The sequence below is a fragment of the Platichthys flesus genome, chromosome 2 (genome assembly GCF_949316205.1).
Source record: "Platichthys flesus chromosome 2, fPlaFle2.1, whole genome shotgun sequence".
NCBI classification, from domain to species: Eukaryota; Metazoa; Chordata; class Actinopteri; order Pleuronectiformes; family Pleuronectidae; genus Platichthys; species Platichthys flesus.
The window spans coordinates 23,609,920-23,633,199 of record NC_084946.1 but is presented as its reverse complement, the minus strand read 5'-3'; the positions used below and the strand labels follow the sequence as shown (position 1 = coordinate 23,633,199).

The 23,280-nt window shown below is 42.1% G+C and overlaps 1 protein-coding gene across 1 annotated transcript in view; it reads left to right on the top strand.

The window, feature by feature from the left end:
* Positions 1 to 23,280, top strand: part of grm4 (glutamate receptor, metabotropic 4) — a 121,131-nt gene that overhangs the window by 51,454 nt on the left and 46,397 nt on the right. The window contains exon 2 of the mRNA XM_062407022.1: positions 3,477 to 3,693. Within this exon, the coding sequence (XP_062263006.1) occupies positions 3,477 to 3,693 (217 nt within the window). The remainder of the gene's footprint in view (positions 1 to 3,476; positions 3,694 to 23,280) is intronic.

Sequence of the window (23,280 nt, the reverse complement as noted above, 5' to 3'; positions counted from 1 at the left end):
ATCTTCATAATATATATTATTTGAGTCTGGTCAGATATGGATAACTGCGAGGCCGTGATTCTAGTTCTGTCCTTCTCGTCTAAATGACCTCAATCACAAGAATGTTAAAGTCCTCCATGAATACACTCAGTTCCATTATTTCATGTTTTTCCTGAGCTGAGACTCACTCAGCGGTTCATCTCAAGGACCATGGCTCTGAAGGGAAGTACCTCAGCGACACTGGCCTCTAGCTTGTCTTTGTGAATATATTTCAAATTGAACTTGGACACGCAAGAAGAAGACCACAAACAAAGTCCAGTCAATAAAAAAAAAAGTACAAAACCTGCACATAAGAAAAAGATACTCTAACAAACCAATGAGACATAAGCTGGGCATGGAAATGTACACTCTAAATACACAATTCAACACAATTTGCAAAAACCTATCATTAAGGAACGGTTGCAACACTCAGCTGAGAGTAGCTGCTCCATTTCCTTTGTGCAAATCAACGGCAAACTCTAAATTACCGAACACATATTTATTTTGTCAGTAGTACGAAAACATTGCATTTTTAAAAAAACTGCTTAATATTCAGCCTGCAGAAATGAAACGATACAGAAACAGATGAGATGGAACATACACCGACATGTGAGGGCCACAGGTAAAACATGAGATGGATGATGCAGGTGAGTGAACCAAATATGAGGTATTATAGGATCAATACTGGACTAATACCAGTGAATGCTTATGAAATAAAACATATTTCATAAAGCAACAATAATGTGACTGACTCAGTAACAAAAATAAACTGAATACACCAAAAACGTTAAACCACAAACAATACGCATTACAATCCTAAGAGAGACAATAGACATTATTTTAAGTGTTTTAATTTATATATTTAAGCAGAATAAATAGAGTAGATACAATTTGTATTAATATTAAAGCATTCTTTGAATAGGCTTAACATATAGTTTCTTAGATTGCTCTCACCCTTGAAAGTCTGAACCACGATTCACGTCTTTGTTTGTTTACATTTGTAAATAAAGGACTTGTGTATGAGACGCGTACGTCCTTTCATCATCACCAACTTATATGTGACATTTACACAAACACCTGTAAGTAGTCTGGCTCCCCTATTTACACATGTATACACATTTGCAGCTTTCAACCATTTAAGTGGTGTCTTCACATCCTAAACACAAAAAGGTTCCTGCTGACTCACCCAGTGTTTTCAGGATAATTCATTAGCTCCCTTTCAAAATGTTGTTATTTTTTCCACCATCTTTTTTAACCTGGATTCTGTCGCCGAGAGCCATTCAAGAAAAACTCAGTCTCCATCTTTTTTTTTTTTTTTTACCTAATAACTTCGCGCAGAGCCACAGCGTTGTTCTTTCTGTTGGGAGGAGGGTGCCTTGAAGTCAGATATTTAATAGCAAGGGTTGTGTGTGTGTGTGTGTGTGTGTGTGTGTGTGTGTGTGTGTGTGGTTGTGAGTCCCAGCCTACAGGTCTGCTGTCTGTGATAATGAAATGCTGCATGTGGCAAAGAGGCATCCAGAGGGAGAACGGGCTGTTTTTTTCATTAGGATCGCGTTTCCCTGAGAGCGCCCCCGTCCCCCCCCCCCCCATTGTGTTGAGAGACCCACAAAAATAAGCACAACGGCAGATACTCATCAATAAAGGCACAGTGTGGGTTATTACCTGGAAACACCCTTGCCGTCTGTTTGGTGAATCACCGTGTGCCGTGGGGATTTTAAACAATTCCATTTACACAAACACCGTTTACCCATTTCAAAAAAATGACACAGTGCAGTCGCTGGAAATGGGCTCCTGCTAGAAACACAACAACAAGCACCAGAAAAAACCCTCACATAAAATGACGGTCAACCAAGAACGGCTTCATGCTGCAGCTGACCTATTTATTTTCTCCATTTATGTTTCTTATGTAATATTTTTTCTTTCATGGACACACGCATCAGTAAAACTTCTTTTTGGCACTGTGGGAGCAGCAGAAACTGGCCGTGATGCAGCTTCTTCACATTTATAAAGCTTTGCTAATACAACTGCCGCTGTGAGCCATGCAGCGCTGGAAAGTGTAAAGACAAATACAAACTATTTGTTTATCTGTAGGAAAGTAAGAAGCAGGAGCCCGGCGAGCACATGTAGAGGCGTGTGGAAGAAACATGTTTGTGTGTGCGAGCGACGTCTGCTCATGAGTCTGACATGTTCATCGCCTCAGCTTGTCGCAGAGCGCGGGGGGGTGGGGCCGTTAGAAGACTCGGTGGGGTGTCGGGATCTAATTTCTAATTGTCTCATGTTTAACGATAATTTTCACATAAAGATGGACGACGTGGCAGTGATCCACCCCAAGTGGCTGGACGCAGCATAGGGCGTTATCCTCGCCTCCTCCATATTAGTGGATGGGACACGTGAAAGTGCTTCCTTTCATTCTAGGTATTTCACATCGATGAATGTTGGGAGTCTGCTCTTAATTATTTAATTGATGCTTTAAAAACAGGGTGAAACATCAGGATTGATCTTGGCCTTTGATAAAGAGGCTCCAGTTCCGGATTGCTCATGCACAGACTCAGGTTCAAAGCGACATCCAAAGCACAAGATGGTGGCTGATCGTTTTTTGCGCCATCTTCATAGAATGGGAGGAAGTAGAGATGCGTGGTCCATCTTTGTAAACTTCTATGGTCATGATTATTCAGTTGTATGATCACTATCTGTTTTCTATGTCTATTATTTCCACCCAGGGACCTGCCAACTTCCATCTTAACACTATATTATGACAAAAATAAAATTGATTACAGATTTAGAAAACTTTCTTTACCGGTCTCTAAAAAGCTCCCAGCAGCTTATTCAAAACATCTTCACTAAAACCAGTAAATAACCTCCCATTACTCAACCCTCCCATCTCAGCATCGCTATATAACCTTCTCCTTTGCATTTAAAATTCCACTGTTGCTCCACAAAGCACCGGATGGTTTACACATTCGTTTGAACCTCAGGTTTAACGGGGAAAAGATCTTCTCCTGCTTCCAGGAGTCACAACTAAAAAGCAATGTTTAGTTTTTTATGCTCCACACATCTGAGAACCCCGAGGCTCGCTCCGGCTCCAGTTTGTTTAAATCAACGCTTAAGATGCTCCCGCTCACCACAAACCCTTTTATGAAATTAAATTTGGGACTATTTATTCACATCCTGCACCGCACTGTAGCTCCACTGTAATTTGTATTCTTCCATTTAATCTCACTCATGCTTACCCTCTATTTTCTTTTTAAATCCCATTTGTGTGTTATTATTATCGCCTCGTGTTTCTGTTATATCTCAATGGTTTTTATGTCTTATGCAAAGCACCCTGGGTTGCCTTGTTGTCGGAGGGTGTTACACAAGTACCGCTCCTCGTCTCTATCCTTTACTCTCTTTCCCAAACGATTTCCACTAGAGGCAACTCCAAGCTCATGATATTGTCAATTTCCTTTCCTCCGCAGATCCCCCAGGTGAGCTACGCCTCCACGGCTCCGGAGCTCAGCGACAACACCCGCTACGACTTCTTCTCCCGGGTGGTGCCGCCGGACACCTACCAGGCCCAGGCCATGGTGGACATCGTCAAGGCCATGCGCTGGAACTACGTCTCCACCGTGGCCTCCGAGGGAAACTACGGCGAGAGCGGCGTGGACGCTTTCATTCAGAAGTCTCGGGAGGACGGTGAGTGCACTCGGCCTCGTGGATCGTTTTCCACCGCTGCGTGGGAAGATGCGATCCATGCCAACGTTGTATTGCACTGTGGAAAATCGGTTAAGCCCGGAGACATGCAAGCGGAAATCAGTTAGCCGGGTCAAATGTTAGTTTTGATCCCAGAACAGAGGAAAAAGCAATGAATGACTGAGAAATTTGAATATTCAACAGAGCAGAAGAATTTGTCACTCCCCTGATTTACATGCATTTACACATGTGCATTATTAGACATTAGGAACAGCACATCAACCGGAGAATTTTTTTTATATACATTAATGTATTTACACTTTATACAGAAGCTATATTATGATGCTATAATTATGCTAAGTTTGTTTTTGAGTCAGTTTCACAGTCATTACAACAACTTCTGTAGCAAAACGGTCGACTTTGTTTGAATGTGATGAGGACAGTTAATCATGGGGGTAAAAAACAAGAGTTAATCCTGGGCGGAGTGAGCGGGAGCTGCTCTTCCTCTCTCATCTTCATTACCTTGTCTCTTCCTCTTCCTCTCGTCCTTTCTCTTGCCAAAGCCGATGCAACCTTTTAATTCGGGTTTGACAGAGAACGATGTAAACACAGGGTCAGATGATGGTTATCTGCAGGATACACTTGCAGTGAAGGTGACAAAAAACTAAGTGGGATTCCAATTTTAACATGTATGTTCAACCCTTTAAACAAAGTTAATCTTGTTTTCATTCTCAGTCACATTGACTGTTGTTTTCACGACAGTGACACTAAACTAATAAATGGTTCTGACACCAGATGAGCAAACTGTCTGCTGGTTAAAACCCTCCAGTTCCCTGCATCACACTTTGCTATAGATTCAGCTGTTTGTCCCGTTTGTTGACACATTCACAGATCATGATGTGTAGATTTAATGCGACGGCCCACACACACACACAAACACACACCTACACGTACACACACACAAGGAGTGACACTGGTGACTTCTTGGCATTAAGCGTCATCTCTGCAGCCCCGGAGGAGAAGAAGGTTGTTTTCAGGTAATTATCAAACCCCTCAGTCACAATGCGGAGGTCCTAAACCTGGGGTGACCTCAGCAGAGCGCCCGGCTGTGAATGATGTGAAGGGCCTTTGAAGCTGCGTTCAGTTACGTAAAAAATTAAAATCATGCTACATAATTAACACACTCATGTGTAATGTGGAGGGGCTGCCAGTGCTGCGGGACCCTCTGAGGAGCAACTTTGAAGTGCAAGCCTAACACTCCGGTTTAGCTTGATCATGCCCTTTCATCGCTGCAGAGAGATATGGATTCAAACCCCACACCTCTCCCCCATGGTACCCTGTGACCTTCGATGCTCCAGCCCCCCTCTGTGAGAGCATTACTGCAACGCTCCTCTGTCTCCCTTACCATCTAAGCTAGAGCATCTCAGCTCATATACACGATTCAGAAAGCCATAGTCAGACATACAACTCGTTTGAATCGTGTGTACTTGACAGTGACGGCTTTCACTTCCACTCCTTTACCCAGATTTCTCCAGAGTCTATTTATTGTCTATCTCTGGTATTGTAATGAACATGTATTGGGACCAGGACCATTTCATAGTCTGAACTAAGACAGTACTTAGAGAAACCACATTTAAATTCACTAGATCACCTTTTATTTGGATCTGCATCAAACTACACATGCCTGATTTTATTGTTAAGATCCATGAGTGACTTTCTCTCAGAAATCAAGGAAAATTTAAAAAAAAGCATCTTTTCTCACAACGTTAAAAACCACCCCCTGATCTGGATCCACACCTAAACTTATTGAGTTATTCCCTGACCCAAAACCTCCTTCCAGGTAAAGTTTTGTGAGAATCCGCAGATTTGTTTTTGCGTAGTCCTGCTAAATAAGACACAAACAAAAATTATTTTCTTTTCAGTGTGGAAAATGTCTGCCCCTGTTGCCCCAAATATAAACAAACATCTGTTTAGACAATAAGATTGAGATTAAATACATATGATCAGTCAAAAATATTCGGCAGTCGACATTTTGCTCACTATATGCATCTTTGAAATCCATTTACCTCCAAAGTTTATGCAGCTGAAGGCTCCCCCAGGCAGTTTGAGTGTGTTGTGGTCGACTGTGTACAAGTGTAATTAGCAGGATGAGTGTTAAAGGTGCCCTGGTAATGTCTCCAGCTTGCAGTTTGCAGTGTGCCAGGACAGAATAAAACCAACTCGACAGTGGTTGTTCATCAATTCTGTCTGTCGCTGTCTGAACACTTAATCGCCCGGGCACGAGTCGGGGACAGCCGAGGGAGGGAGAGCAGGTCGCTCTGCGTAGAAACAAGCCAGGGATTTTATTAGAGTTGAAGAATCAGGAAATGCATGTCTCTGCAAATTGATTCCAAACTGGGAATGACTCTTAATGAAGACTGATGTGGTCCTATCACAGGAGAGGGTTCCACTTCACATGGCGCTTGAGAAAACAACACAAAAAAAAACACTTACATTCTATTAAAGACCATTTTCAGTTGAATAAAATACAAGCTATAAATATTAGAAATGATCTTCCTTATCCGAGGATTTGTTTCCCTGCAAACTTTCGAGACACAGTTGAGCTCAAAGAGAGACGCATAAATAAATGAGGAACTTGTGTCGCTTGAAATAAGTCTCTGTGTCGTTTCAATACAAGGGAACTCCTTTGCTGTCTGGAAAAAAACTCTTTAAATATTTAGTCAAGTTAAGGAGAAATCCCCAAATCAAGTTATTTTTATTACACACAACAGCGAGGTGTCATGTACGAAATACAGATTTCTCAACTATGGACAAACTGGTTAGAACATGATAACCATATTCACCAAAACTCAAATCAAACAGCAAATGACTAAATCAGCCTTTTCGAACAAAACCACAAACTACACACGTCCACTCAGCTGGTACTGACGATTCTGCTGCGACATGCTTACAACACATATCTTATGAAAGCCACTTCGCAGATTCCAATTAGTTATCTTTTTATGACCCAAACTTAACCTGCAGCTGAAGAAGAGCAAAAAAATCATTTCGGGGCCCAGAATTTGTAGAATTTCTACACTTTTTAAGAAAGTTCGTAGCTTTACTTTCATAAGTACTGCACACATTTTGTTATTCAGCTGAACGTCTCTTTTGTTAAATGATTCGCAGCCTCTGACCTGGGAGGATTTATTGTTTTTGTGAATAACATCAGGTTTCATAGGCTCTGAAATGTGGTGGGAAACATTTTAATATATTCCTACTGTTTAAAAAACAAAAAAAGGAGTCCAGTAATCCTAAATAAAAGACAGTAGATATATTAAATTACCAGGAATTGATTGTTTATTGCAGTCAACTAACGTGCCGCACCCTGCCATTCATCAGCGGATGATTCTCGAGGCTTATACTATATCTAACACTCTAACATGTGTTTTATTGTCGCTTGTTTTCTCACTAACCTTCTACACGCTGAATTCTAAATCATCTGGTAATTTATTATTGTGTCTGCTTGAAAAGAAAATAAACGAATCAGCCTTTGAAGATGAGGTTAATTCCAGGTTTGTTCCATCTCACAGTGAATATATTAATGTTTCTCCAATCAACACTTTCAAGTCAAATAAGAAATAATTGGCTCTGAGAACATCAACAGATATTAGCTGTAGTTACATTTCCTGCCAGGTGATAATCATTTAGTTTGGAGGTCTCCATAGAAACACTGTCATTCCTGCAGTGAGCCAGAGGTGTCCTTTGACTTAATGTTGACATATTGTTTTACATATATACTGTAAATCTACTGCTGTACTATCGCTTTGCCTGATTTGTGCTGAATTCACCAAGAAAATCTGATTTTGCGGGTTGGCTCCCCGGCAGCCAAGCAGCCACCTGCTCAAAGCTGCACCCTTGTGTGGTGTTCATGTTTTGGTCACCCAGCCAATGATCGTGGGTCTGGTGGACCCACCACATTATTCGGTCTTTCAATCAATACAGCTACAACAATATATGTAAAAATACTTAACAGATGTTAACTTTTTCCCAACAACAAGCAATATAAACAGCATATATGGTTAATATTTATCATTTACCCCTGTTAAATCACATTCATGAATAAAAGTGCTTTTCGTTTTTTTGTGATAAAACGCAATTAAACAAAGAAACATCAATTACAATCAAGATATGATTGGAAAAAAACGAATATGAAACAAGGTTTTTCATCAGTATTGATGTTTATTTATTGGACTTAATTAGAAATTGAACCCCCTCATGTCAGTCTACACACGAGCCCCAATGAACAGATCTAGAAATGATTTTTGAAGAGAAAAAATCTTTGGAAGACAATGAAGGGGAAGAGTTTAGAGAATATGAAGATCATGTTTCTGGCAATTCAGAGTCTGACAGTGAGTTTGGGTAAGAAGAGGATGAGATTGACCATCAGCCAACTACGTAAAAAGTTAATCTGCAGCCAGTCCCAAATCCAGGCCAGACCATCAGCAGCCAACTTTTTGTCACATGGATGACAAAAAATGATGACAATTTAATGGTCTTTTTGCACTTTAGCCACCCCGCATGGCTACCAATGTTATAAGGTGCAATCAGGGCCGACACGGACAGCAGTGACTCATGCGCAGGACATCAAGCCTTCTTACGAACTTTTCATTTACGAAATCATTCTGGATTGCACTAATTTGGAGGGACAGCGTGTTTTCGTAGAAAGCTGGAATGACATGGACCAAACCCATTTATTTGCATACTTTAGGGTTATTATCCGTGCTGGAGTTTTCAAATTCAAAGAGGAATCAACAGAATCCTTGTGGGATGCAGTAACTGGCAGAGAACTTTTACGTAAATGTGCAGGAATATGGGAGCAGAGGTGATTGAAATATACAATTTAACACTTTACTTGGTCCTGGGTCCAGTGGACCCGAAGATCACATATGTAATATAAATGTGTAGGGGGGGTGTAAAGTGTAAAGTCACTGAATATATGTCCCTTTATATGTTCATCACAGAAAATGAGCCAAGGCCAATGAGTCTCAGGTTGAAAAAAGTATTTATCGCATCATTTTTCTTTTAGCAAATATTGAAAACGGGTCCCACAGACCAGAAAACAATACAAGGGTTAAGAGAGCTTGCAAAGATGATGTGAGAAGCAAGACGATAAAACGTAAATATGAATTCCAGGTGTTTTTTTTCCTGATCTCTCCTTTTGGATCTCACCTCACTGGCAAAGAGTGCTAAGAGCCGGGAGTCTGTGACCTTCACTGTTCCTCCACGTACGGTATTTGAGGGGAGCGGCCTCTCATCTCACATTCACCGACCCCAGCAGGTGACCTCACCGGTCCACGAGGGAGCGAGCGTACGAGCAGATGAAGGAAACGAGGAGATGGATAAAAAAAACAAAAAAACACTACAGAACCAGCTCAGGAAAAACATCAGATGTGAGAAAATGTGTCTTCTGTCCTTTCGGATGCTTGTCCAGAACTTCAAGTCTCCTGTCAAAGGAGTTTAAAAGGAATATTTGTCTTCATACTTGTTACAAAGTCTTGCTGGATGAACTTTTCAACAAACCACAGGAGAGAGCTGTTTGTTTCCTGTGTGAATCTGAGAGCGATGTCCTGTAATCATACGGAAGTACTTATTTTATTCCAAACAATTGTTTTAGCCAAAGCCACAATTAATCCCTTAACAATTCATTTCTAGTGATACGTTCTACTTCAGGAGACATTAACAAAACAAATTATTGTTATGGTTATTCAGGTTCTGTGAAGTCTTGCTGTTCTCCTGGCGATGAACCTGTTGCATTTCTATTCCAGCAAACATTAGGGAATGGGCTTTAGAAATATGCTACTATAGTAGCCTCTTAACTAATGTATTCCTGGCTGATAAGGACACATTTCTTCCATTTCAAATGGGCCTGTTCTCTGAAGCACACTCAGGAAATGGAAAGTTGTAATGGTCATCCAGGGTCTACTCCGCGCTCTTCGTACTACTTTGGTATTTATGAATGTAAGATTCTCCGTGAGTGCAGCCTTTAGGAAACAAACAGGAGACGGACGGGTTCAGTCGAGTGTCGACCGCTGGGCAGCGGAGGCCCGGAGAGTCTCATCTGTGGCCGCGGACAGCCCCTCTCTGCAGAGAGGTTGATTACTGTGGAGCCAAGACCCAATAGATGTCATTAATCAAGTTAATGAAACACAATGTCAATAAGAGCCCTAACAAGATTCCCCCTAGCAAACCAATGGCCTGGCTGACATCAACATGAGAATCCCTGCTAATGGAGGAGCTGCCGTCCCTGTTTGATGAGGAGGATTACAGGCATTAGCCACAGAGCACATGGAGGAATGTCAAATGAAGAAGAAAATGAAGAAGAGGAAGAAGAAGAAAGGTGTGTGGGGGGGGGGGGGGGGACACAAACAACTCCTAGGTGATTTATTTGTAGATGCGAGGGGACAAACAGGGTTGAGGTTATTTATGGTAATAGAAAGTAAATCTATTGTGCTGGTTTATCCGAAGTTTCTTTCTTTATATCATTAATGTAATGACAAAAGTTGAAGACAATAATAATACAATAAGTACTTTGATGTAGCGTTCATCACGAATGGGTGAACAACACAACACACTGTGTTTTGGTATTCGCAGATTAAACCCGATTCCAGTGGCTCACAGACTAATGGAAAGAAAATCTGATATATATCTCGACTTCTTTCTTTCTGACTTATGACAACAGTTTGTTTTGGTGCCACCATAATTCTATGACCTGTGGTACTAAAACCCATCCGCTGTTATACCACCACTAACCACAGGTGTCACTAAAATTAACCAGGAGGGAAACCTTCCAGATTGTCACTTATAGTAGAGAACTGTTGTGTTGCATTAATATTTCTCAGATCAGACTGAACAGTGTGATATTTCTGAATCTATTTTCAGCTGTGGATTAATGAGTCATATGCAAGAGTTCAGACACCTCTGGTCCTCTGACTTTTATACCATGCAAGAATACCGTTCTTATTATGTTTCTTCTTTTTTTACTTTCACTTCCTGAATTAAAAAGTAAGACTGCATCTCTCTTTTATTTACAATTCCTTTTTGGGGTTGTTTTTACTTTTCACATTTCTCATCATGTGATTTGGTGAAGGTTGGTCAAACTCTGGCTCACACCTCTCATAGCCACAAGAGGCAAATCGATGGATACCGCAGGCGTCTGTGGTGATTGGATTAGAGGAAAGCACGGCTCCAATCAGAGCAACAGGACCACATCTGAGAACATCTGTATTCTAAGTGGCCGCGGTCGTCAGGGGAGGAGATCACAGCACAGGCAGTGATGATCCTGCTTCCATCCATATGGCCTTTTAATCTCCCGTTCACACCCCTGGGTGGCGTGTCAGCCAGTTATGTCTTTATTTATTATCTGACATCACGCAAATGACCCCTGAGTGCCGCAGATATGTCTTGTTGCAATTTGTTGAAACAATTACATGTCATTGCTTAATTGGGCAAAGCGAATGGCTGAATAATCATCACTCATCGTCTCTCTTTCTCTTAGGGGCTTCCTCACAGTGACATAATGGTTATATATCTCTGTTAATTCAGAGATAGTGTAAATGGGAAGGGGAATGGACATTGAAATTCTCTCTCTCTCTCTCTCTCTCTCTCTCTCTAAAATCCTTAGTTAAATATGAATTGTCTTTGCGGCCATGAAATAAATCTCGGTTCCCTCTGCTTTAACATGCTACAATTCTTACCAATTTTGCAGAAAGTTAGAAAGTAGGGTTGTGTCGTTCGTTTTGAACGAATCGTTACAAGGACTCTGGAGTAACGAGTCCTCTCAAAGAGTGATTCGTTAATTTTCTCGTGGCCGCGCATCGGGACTGTTGCATAGGCTGCTGCAGGTCACGTGGAAAATGATCCAAAGACTCATATCCGGCAGATGAACAAATCACAGCATTTACTGTAGGTGTAAATGTAAAGTGAAAAAAACAAAACCAGTCATTATGACTTGTGAATAGGGCTGAACGATTTGGGGAAATAATCTAATTGCGATATAGGTGTCTTACTGCTCTCAAGTCTAACATTTCCAGTGTTGGGAAGGATACTTTCAAAATGTATTCTGTTACAGAATGCAGAATACATGCCCAAAAATTTAATCTGTAACGTATTCCGTTACATTAACTAATCTGAGTAACGTATTCTGAATACTTGGATTACTTCCACATTGAATTGCATTTTATAAGTGTAGGAATGCGGCGTTGTTATAGTCAGTGGATCAGCAGCAGTTTAAGCTCTGTGTCCGCGGATGCGGCGGGCCAGCTGGATGTGCTGGCAGCGTGGGGATCAGGAGCTCCGTAGATTCCCGATCATGTCCGGGTGGACGTGCAGCGGTATGGAGGCTCCGGACCCCCGTTGAAACGAACGAATGACTCAAAAAGAGATACGGTAAAAAGATCCGAACTTCCCATCACTAACATTTATCACACAGACAGACTCATGTGAATGGGGAGAAATTAGTCTTCTGCTTTTGACCCATTTGGTGAACACAGCAGGACACACAGAGCCCAGGGTGCAGATGTTGGGGGAGTAAGGTGCCTTGCTCAGGGGCACTTAAGGGTGGGTAGGGAGAGTCCTCTTGGACTTTTTTGGAAAAATCCAGGTGTCCACAGACCATTTTCTGCCCATAGTCCAATTTTGCTGCCACTGGTCCACCGCCTCTCCAACAGACGGAAGAGCTGTGTTTTTAGTTTGCGGAAGAAGATGTGTAAACTCTGTGATGTCCGGATGTCGATGAGGAGCTGGTTCCACCATTTAGGAGCCAGGACAGCAAACAGTCGTGATGTTGATGAGTGTTTAGCAGTGAAGGAGCAACGAATAAACAAACTCCTGTCTCATACAATTCAAGGTGAGACCAAACAGTTCAAACTAGCAGTCTAGTTAACCTTTGAGCAGATTCAATAGACATTTAGCAGGGAAGCTTAGCTTTTATCTTCTCATGCTCTTCCTTTCTCTCAGATTCTCTAGTAGATCTTTCGCTATGTTCTGCTGCTTCGTCTTTTCTTGCATCTCCCTGTCTTTCAGCTTCATCTCTCTTTGTACCCTCTCTATCTTCTGCTTCTTCTGAACTTGTCTTTTTTCCTCACTTCTTCTGGCTTTGTCACTGTCTGACATGAGGGCCAGCTCCTGAAGCTTAATAGACTTCACGATGAGGGACTTAATATCCTCCTCCATCTTCTGAACTTTCTGTTGTGAGTCCTCCTGCACGTTGAGCCACTTCTTCTTTGTGGCTTCAACCAGACTCTCAAGCTCCTTGGTTCTTCGCAGGCAGGTCTCTTTCTCCACCTTCTCACTCCTGAGTTGATCCTCCAGACTGCTGACTTTAAGGTCTGAAGTTTCAACCAGACTCCCCAACTCCTTGATTCTTCGCAGGCAGGTCTCTTTTTCCACCTTCTCACTCCTGAGCTGATCCTCCAGAGTGTTGACTTTAAGGTTTGAGGTTTCAACCAGACTGTCCAACTCCTTGATTCTTTTAGAGCAGACGGAAAACCGCAATGCCAGACCTTCGATGTAGTCGACTTTGCGGTTAAAGGCAGTCTTGCCATCACGGATCTGAGTCTGTGCGATGCTCAGTTTGGCCCTGAGCTCAACATTATTCTGCAAGTCCTCCTGCACGTTGAGCCACTTCTTCTGTGTGGCTTCAACCAGACTCTCCAGCTTTTTGTTTCTTTTAGAGCAGACGGAATACCGCAATACCAGACCTTCAATGAAGTCGACTTTGCGATAACAGGCAGTCCTGCCTTCGTGGATCTGAGTCTGTGCACTGCTCAGACTGGCTCTGAGCTCAACATTCTTTTTCAAGTCCTCCTGCACGTTGAGCCACTTTTTCTCTGCGGCTTCAACCAGACTGTTCAGCTCTTTGATCTTTTGAAGGCAGGTCTCTTTCTCCACCTGCTGTCTCCTGAGCTGATCCTCCAGACTGTTGACTTTAAGGTCTCTGGTTTCTACCAGGCTCTCCAGCTCCTTGATTCTTTCAGAGCAGAGGACATTCTCAGAATTGCCGGTCCATAGCTTAGACAGATCCGTTACAGTGTGATTGCCTATACAATTATCGTGGATCTGATCCTCTGCGGTCCTCAGTTTTTTTGTGACCTCAACATTCTCTTTGATCTTTTGAAGGCAGGTCTCTTTCCCCACCTGCTCACTCCTGAGCTGATCCTCCAGAGTCTTGACTTTAAGGTCTGAGGTTTCTGAGAGTTCTTGAACTCGACCCTTCCATACCAGACCCTCGAGGTAGTTCACTCTGAGGTTACAGGCAATCTTGCAATCGCGGATCTGACTCTGTGCGGTCCTCAGTTTGGCCATGACCTCACCATTCTTATCGACCAACGCGGTGTTTTCCCTCTGGAAAGTATGGATTACTTCATCTCTTTCCCTGTCGACAGCCTCCTTCATGATCAACATTCTGTCCATTCTCTTCAGCTTGGACTTTAGTTCTATCTGTACCTCCTCAAGATCTTGGTTCTCCAGCAACAGTTTCATATTATTTGACTCTAAGCCTTTCAATTGTTGCCGGAGTTCCTTCGTTGTATTCATTGAGTTGGGTTCCATGTTGCTGTCGGAGCGGTTGTCTTGAAGACTCATGATTGTCTCAGATGTTGACTGATCAAGTTGTCGTTGTGGACTTGTGGAGCTGTCTTGAGTTGTTGTCATCTTGCACTGTTTGATCAAACTGACAAGTGTCTCTTCGGTGGTCAGTTAGGTAGGGGGAAGTTCAGAATGTTACCTTTCAAAAGAGACCAAGACCATGCATGTACTCCAAATGGTTCAAGAACAGCTTTCAATTTACTTTGACGTTCCTCAGACAGAGGGCGTTTTAGGCTCATCTCACCCGCCTCTTAAGAGGTTAACAGACATCGTCACTCAACCCATGTGACGTACTGTCTTTTTATATTAAGATATTATTAAACTGTTTTATTATAAAATAATATAATAATAAACTATATAACTAAATAATGTTTTTATTCCAAACATTGACATGACGAAGGAGGCTGCACAAATTGGCCACAAAAAGCAATGTCAACCGGTACAGATAAGGTTGGTGGCTGGTAAGCTAATATGGTACATAAATAGCTACATGAAAAAGGAACGATAATGGATCTTGACGAAAACACATCAAACGTGCTTCCCTGTCATGTGCGTAGCAAATTGAGCTCAAATTACTTTTATTGGGCTTAATATTTTATCCATTTACAGAATCACAGCCTTGAAGTATTGTAAAAAAGCAACAAATTGAAAACTGGGCTGTGTAATGCCTGTGTAATGTTTCAGGAAAACAATGTAAAAAGAAAATCTCAAAATTACGGATCAGGGTTCAAGGCTGAGGGATTCGATTTTGAAAAATATGCTCAACTCTGTAATTATTTAATCCAACTAGAGGAAGAGCAGATTTCAATTTGACAACCTCAAGACAATCATGTAAATTAGACGGCTCATGCAGCTAATCTGGATTACGATTCTCCAACTAATTCCTTTTCTCATTCAGCTGCTCTCCAGTACAACGAATCTGAATCACTTCTGTCAGAAGATGTTCTCAGCTTCTATTAAGCACTTTGCGAATGACTCCATGTTGTGGTTTGGTGCTTCACAAATGAAAAGTTGCTGAATTGAATTATCTTTCTATTAGGATTACATATTGTACTATTCAATATAACAGAGTTCTGATGAAAAACGAGAGAACACGATTTCTTGAACTCGAAGGCATCATTGTGGTATTGAAGCTAAAAATGATCTTTTTATCACTAATCGGATAAACACAGGAGTTAACGGCGTTGACAGTCAGTGTCAGTCGTTGCTGCAAAATGACACAATGTTGAATTCAAAGATAATCTCTTGATTGATTTTTTCAATAAAAGAAACAGAGAAAGTTCATAATAACAAAGTCTAGCTCAGTTATGAATTCTGTCTTTTCTTAGAGATTAAGTTTTAACTCTCTTGTCAGGTATTAAACGGTTGCAGGGTTGCTGAGCAGGACGGAATTTTAAATCTGAATATTAAAAACACATTTTAATATAATGTCGTACCTCTATCAAACAATCTTAATAATTAACATACCGATGATATAACACATTTTGGAAAGTTTTAAGAAACACTGGTGTTAATAAATCAAGGCAGAGCGGTTGTGCTGGACTGCTTGAGGCGGTAGAGATGTCGGGCAGCACTGTGGTGCAGTGGTTAAAACGCTCAGGGCTTCAGTGGGGGCGGGGGGGGGGGGGTCTGAAGGTCAAATGTTGAGTCTGAACCGCCCAGAGGTGGGAATGTGGGCGTGGATTTGTCTTTATGTCTTTATGTCTCAGCTCCCTGATGGGGGGGGGGGGGGGTCCACTGTGTACCACACCTCGGAGAGATGCTTCAGCCTCACCGCGACTCTTAGAGGATGAGTGGAATAGAGAACAGATGAATATATGTATGTGTAGATGAATGGATCTAAAAACAGTGGCCATACAAAGTGACACACATATATTTTTGGCCCACTTGCATTTATTTAGGTTGTTATTGTTCTTGGTTTTTACTGCTTCCACTATGAGAAAGAGGATTATCAGTGTCAATAACATGTTTACGGTTTGTTTTTCCCTCTTCCCAACTTGCTATCTCACTTAAAACTAATTTTTCTTCTTTGGGTAGAGCTTGGAACTTGTTTATTTATGCAAAAATATTCAACTTTTCGTGTCAGCCCTGAAAATCCAGTTATTTCACTGGATTTTAGAAGTTGATAATGTGTCTCTCCATTATATGAGTCACTGTGGTTAGAACGGCTTAGTGGCAAAACGGCAGGTTTCTCTCAGAGGAGAAGGTACAAAATAAAATTCCATGCCAATTTGCGTGAGATGCTTCCTGTGCTTCTGAAAGTTAACAAGAACTGCATGAGACTTTTAGTTCTTCTTTGGCTGTGTGTGTGTTTTTCACACTCTGCTTCCCAGAGGTCACTTGAATGAATCAGTGTGAAAAGAAGCGAGACATCCGTTTATTCACAAGTTTGTTGCTTTACATCAACAGGAAGTCTTTCCCTCGCCAGCTGGGGCGGCTGCCACTACTCAGACTAATATACTTTCCTAATTTGATTAATCCACACAAATCAATGCGGCTGAATCGGAAAATAATCTCGTAACATTTTGAAATAAAGTGCATCGTTCTCTGTCGGCCAGACGACCGACCCCAGTGCTGAGACGGTCAAACCTGTCTTCTGGGAACGGACCACAAACTCAATTATTTGTCCCATGCTGATAATGTTTCCAGGAATTCTGTTTGGCGTTCCTGAAATGTACAGAAGGGAGGTCTGGACATTGTTAATTATTATCTGGACTGCTTCCAGGAACAATACGTTTGCGTGGTTTTATCGGCCTACACTGTCAAAGACCTTTAAAGTGACGTCTGCTGCTGTTCTCACACAGTTTCTGATTTGCACACTTCTGGATTACCAAATCCATGCACCCATCGGCGAAGTGGAGCGGCATCAGTCTTGAGATCGGTTTATTGAGTTAGAGTTATTGATCCCTTTGGGGGAATTAGGTCTTTCCAGTAGCGACAATAATACGATTTAACAAAGGAAGAGAGGAGGATATATATTCACACAAATCTAAAATAATCAAAGGGCATCAGAGTTTGGATGGATAATATAATTTAATCCGCTTCTCATCTTCTTCCTCTCAAAAACAGTGGCTTTGGCTAAAACCCATCCACTTCTGTGTTTCCTATTGAAACAGGAGGAGTTTAATCTTTAGCATAAACCAGTGGGTTCTCCATCACAGAGCGAGAGCTGGTTTGATTTACTGTGTGTGCAGAGTGGTGTGATTGCACTCTTCTGTTGTGTGGATGGAAATTGAAATTTGAAAACAGTCGAGTGCACACGTTGAGGGTTTAATATTTCCACGAGGTTTGCATTGACTTGTTTTCTGAAATATGACGACAGAACCCGGCCATCGTTCACATTGAGGTCCACAGAGCAAATGTCCAAGAATATTAATACTGAAAATATAGTGAAGCAAATAAGACAACTAGCCAGTAAGGTTTGTGTGCTTTGATGTTTTCAGCTAGCCATACGATTCTATTCATTTTTAACTAGATACCTGTTTTTCATAACATCCATGAGCTGGTGCTGTAAACCAGCCAACACCACAACTTCACTGACAGAGAGCAGGAGTAGGTCTGTTAAAGGTTGAATGTATTTTCAGTGTCTTGTCACGTTTTGCTTCATGAACTAATATAACATAAGATGATGCTGCTGTGGCCTATGAGCTAGTTAGCTGTTAGTGGGTTGGCTTGTTAACACTGTGGTGCTTGTTATCTTCTTCTATGGAGCTAGTTTGCTCATTGTGAAAGGCTCTGAGTTGGTTCTGGATAAAGTGTCTTGATAAAGTTCTTCAATTTCAAACTAAATCCACATTATGCTGTTGAGTCATCAAAATGTCATCATTCCTTTTTATTTACACTATGAAAAACAAGTGGATTCTTCTCTGTTCCTTTCAGTTGGAATTTATCTTTAAAAAAGCTAATCGGTGAAAATGCTTTGGAACAGATTCCGATTCAAATAAATAACGTTTTTTGACCAATCACAGTCATATCATAAGTTATTCACTTGGATGCGCTTTCATTCCTGCACAGGGAGCTTGAAGGGTAGTATCTGGAAGTGATGGGAAAGGTGCTAACGAGGCACGGGGGGGGGGGGGGGGTTCAACAGGGAGCTCTGGAGCCTTGTGTGATGGGAAAACATTGGCACGCACACACAACAGAGAGCAGGCAATTTCTGCTCGCCGTGTGCTGAAATATCCTTGATGGCAGCAAACAAATTTCATTTAGTGATGCTGTATTTTCAACAAGATTTCCATATGGTAATAGGCTGCACACAGTGGGACACAAATAGGATTCCAATTGTTCCATTAGCCCAGATGAAATCAGGAGATTGTGTAGGCTGGGCTAAATATCAGAAAGTGATTGTAGGGAACGGGTGGGATCCTTAGACATTTTTCAGGGATGAATCGATATTTTCTTAATCTCATACTTCCATTTCCCCCCCCCCCCCCCCCCCCCGCTTCGATCCGTTCGGTACCGTCCGCGAGCTCCGCGAATTAATTAAGCGACCGCAAAAAACAAAAAAGTAAATGTGGCGTCCCTAACGTCAACGTGGTGATCAATGGCGGAGACGGGCCGGGTCAACAATGCCTGTGTTTTTACTGAGGCAAAGTATTGGAGCAACAGAGGTGGAACTGCAATCAATGCAGCAGCTATCCTCATTTGCAGGGTTTGTTAATGGCTGCGCCCCGAGCCCGGCACAGAGAGTAACACTCACTTGCATTTAGGCAACCGACAATCCGGCGTTTATGCAGCTCGCCTCCTATCAATCATCTCGGTCTGAGTTGCTCTCAGCGATGGTGTGGCTACCTCGGAAAAACAACCCCCCCACCCCCTTCAATCCTGTAATGAATGGCATCAATTATGGGGCCCGAGCTGCCAACGTATACAAATGATTCAGAATGGGTCAGAGTCTAAAAAGGCGAGCAGAGAAGGAAAGCTCCGTTTAATTCACTTTCCCTTCACTTCTCTGCTCCTTCGACAGAGTTTTCATGAATTTTAAAAGGTGCGTCCACCTGTTCGCTGGTGACAGCAGCATCAGTCACACAGCCGTGAGCCGGCGAGGGGTTCCCAACCAACAGGTGCAGCCCGTCCTCCTGCTGGTCAGGAAACGTCCCATCGCTGTTAAAGAGATCTTCTCTGCTTGGAGACTTTACAGAATGTGTCATCTGCTACATCACAGAGCGGAGGAAGGAGACGCCGTTCTTTCTCTTACGGCAGTTGAGTTGTTTCTTCGGGACGTGGCAGCTCTGACTTAAGAAGGGGGACGGTGGTGGGGGGGGGGTTCTGTTCGGTGTAAAGCAAATGTGCAAAGTCGGTTTTTCCTTCCGTCAAATAAAACCGTTGAGCTGCAGGTGATGGATGAACAAGAACAAAAAAAAAAGACATTAAGATCTGCCCTGTTTTTTCAAGCTCCCGGAAAAAGAAAATACAGAGGATTTATGATTAATTCAGAGAGAGAGAGAGAGATGTGATTAAAAATGCATTTGACTGAGTGGAGTTCAATCCACCAGGTATCGACAGGAACCTTTCAAGGAACTAGTGCGGCGTCTCATTGTGAACCCGCCTGTGTGAGAGGGGCTGTTTGTTAGTTTGGTCTGTGCTGATGTAGGTTGCAGTGTTTCTTCCTGAATCGTTAAAAGTGACCCTTCAGTAATTAAGGTGCTTCAAGAAACAAAGACCAGGACTCAGGAACCTGCAGCTGCACAAAGAGCCTGTTTGGACCGGAGAATCGATTGTGGTGTTGCCGTTGTTATGAATCTGCTGTTTTTGTGGTCGCCTTGTTCACCTTATACGACCTATGTGAATCTGCTGTACCTGCAGGAGCATAATTATGTTGTTCTGCAGTTTGATAAACTATATTTAAAGGTAGAGTCATATTGTTACAAACGTATTTAAGAACTTTACTTTTCTTTAAAGTTTTTTGCCACCTCATTGAGTCGTCTGTCGTCATCTCAATGTTTGGCCTGTGTTCCTCCTTTAAGTCTTTTCCTGGTAGATGAGCAATGTGTGTATCTAATATCCTACAAGGCTTCAAAGATTAACATCAGCATCTCCACTGTTCCTCTCTCTCTTATACCCCGTGTAATAGCTCGACCCAAGTGTCTCTGCTGGTTTCAGGCCGGTACAGTTGTCATTTCCCCATCCGGCCCTCCACGTTGTTTAAACAGCAATTGCACTTGTGCCCGACCGAGTGCCTGTGGTAGTGTTGACACCCTTATTGCCTCTGACCAACAGAAACCTGGCCTGGAGTCAGTGTCACTGTTATTTATTGGGGTTTTGTTTTTGGCAGCACATTATAAAGATGTCAAATACACCGACAACACAAACGCAGCTACCCTTGTGTACACATCTGTTTCTCACTACCTGGCACATCCGCCGTTATCATAGCAATCCAGAGAGGTGAGAGCACTTCTAAAGCTAATGGGAGACGGCACTCTCATTGGTTTATTGGATGTTAAGACCAGAACACAGCCATGAATAATGAAGAGGCTAAGTACGTCCTCATCTGAACTATGCTCCTGATGCAGGGACCTTGTTTTCTTTTCTACCGTTAAACAAGAAAAGTGGAAGTGAAGATGTCCTGAATGCTCTCGTTCCGTGTGCTTTTTATACAACGCACTTAAGATGGTTAAATGAATGTCTCACGTGTTTCATTGAAGCAGGATGTCTGTCCCTGCAGGCTAATTAGCTTGTCCTTAAAAATACTTTCACTTATTTGTCTCCGAGTGTACAGTTAGGCCCATAAATCTCCATCTGCAGGACTCATTAATCAATTTGCACAAAAAGTAAAGTGAAGGTTGTGTTGAGTGCAGAGAAAGCACTTTTTTTTCTGGACAGTAATGGCGGCTTCTTAAGGTAGACGGACGGTTTTATTTAAGTACATTTAATCCCCATTCCAAACAAAGCTGCAGCAAATCTATTTTGCACATTAGCTAATCCAAATTATCTTTAAACACAAGGCTGGTGCACAGCTCGCCTTCGGTCCAAAAAAATTGGGATATTTACTTCATTATGCAGACTGAAGAGAAATTAGCACACGGAAATAGGGGTGCCATGTCTGCAGGAGAATCCCAGCGAGCCCCCGAGGCCGCCCCGGCAAATTAAAGTCTCATCATTATCTGACTTTACTCATATTGTTTGTACCGTATATGAACCGAGCGGGAGCCGTGTCCGCGAGGAGCGGCACAGACCTTCTTCTTGCTGAGGGGCGCGAGTTAATGTGCCAGTGTGCATTAAGAGATAAATAAACAACGTGGGTTTGCAGCGGCCGCCCGGGGGGGGGGGGAGAAGAACCTGGCTCGTGACAGAGAAAGTCAGGGGACTCGTTCTGAAGCTGGGAGAGAGGCTGACTGTGCGAGGACCCCTGGAGCCGAACCCGTGAACCCTGAGGCCACGGCAAGCGACACCGTTACGGCTGAAATACATGCATGCGTGAAAATGTATGGCAGCGAGGACAGCTCCCGAGAGCACCGGTGCTGATGTGTGTGTACCTGACACTAACCCTGCATGTGGAGATGCTTTCCAGATAAGAGCAGCATCGATGCTCTTATCTGTTTCTTAATTAATAAGTGTGTGCTTGCAGGAATAAACTTCCTCTCTCTCTGTTTTTACGGAGAGTTTCTCTCTTTAAAAGCTAGAATGGAATTTTTTAAAGAGGTAAAGATGCAAACACAACGCTATCTACATAGGGAACTAAATGAGATTGCACGCCTAGTTAATTAGCAAAGTGGCACGATGCATATTAGGTAATTACCTCCAGCCCGGGAGGTTATGTTTTCACCCCTGTCCGTTTTTTGGGGGGGGTTTGCGTGTTTGTTTGTTTGTTTGTTTGTGAGCGAGAGTACATGAAAACAACTGAATTGATTCCCATGACACTTGTTGGGAGCACGTGAAATGGGTCAAGGAAGAACCTGGGCTGTCGACGTATGAACTCTATTCTTGTTTTCTAGTGTTCTAGTGTATCAGAGAAAGTACAACAATCAATATTAATTGACGTTAAATAGATTAAATTACATGTATGGTGATTTGTAGGTGCAGGAAATTCACATTTTTTTCACCTCTATAACAAAACCTTTGTTGCATTTGTTTATAGCATTCATAAATATATATATTTTCCTTTACAATTACACAAATATAGGTATTATGTCATCACTACACAAATATCAATGTACAAAAATGCAAACACCCATATGCTGCAGTGTTCTCTTGTGACGTCCTCTATATGCTTTTGGATTGTTAAGCATTCGACAAAGTAATCTAAAGTGTGCCAAGCAGGTCTTGCAGGTGATTAAAATGAAAGTGGTCATTAGCTCTCGACTAGTGTTTTGCAAAGGTGCAGTTTGGATAGTAATAACAAAACATAGCCTTTATAAACGGCTTGTTTGTGTTATTTCCTGGGATATTTATAGACATCTGGTGAACAGAAAAATCATGTTTAAATCAAAACTGCTGCATGCACAGAAAGAAAAAGGAAAAAACGTTGCTGCATCAGATTTCGGGGGGAAATTATATCACTGTCGCTTCGAATTCTTTTCATCTTGCTTCTTTGATGCAAAATTGGTTTGGTGCAGTCGAGCACTTAACAACATCACAGGATGAGAGCCATATTTTCCTCTCTGCTCTCAAAACACTGAAGACGAGAATGCTGTTTGTGAATGCTGCCTTTGTGAGCGACAGCACACACGTCCTTGTCCGACGGATATTTGACTAAAAACAATTTTCACATGAAGAGGGCTTCCCAGCATAGAGTGTCCTTATGTTACTGGAAATCCAGAATTCATCTGAAACTGATTATCTGATGACAAAGTGACTCTTAGTGCAGAAAACATTTAGAGAATGTGAATGAGTTGACTCAAAATACCATCCAATAAGACTGAGAGTGTGGTCCCTTTTATCCATAGTATTTCATTAGAGACCTGTGTCCAAAAAATAATACATTTGTGAAAATTCATTGTAAATGTGTTTGCAAATACATAATTA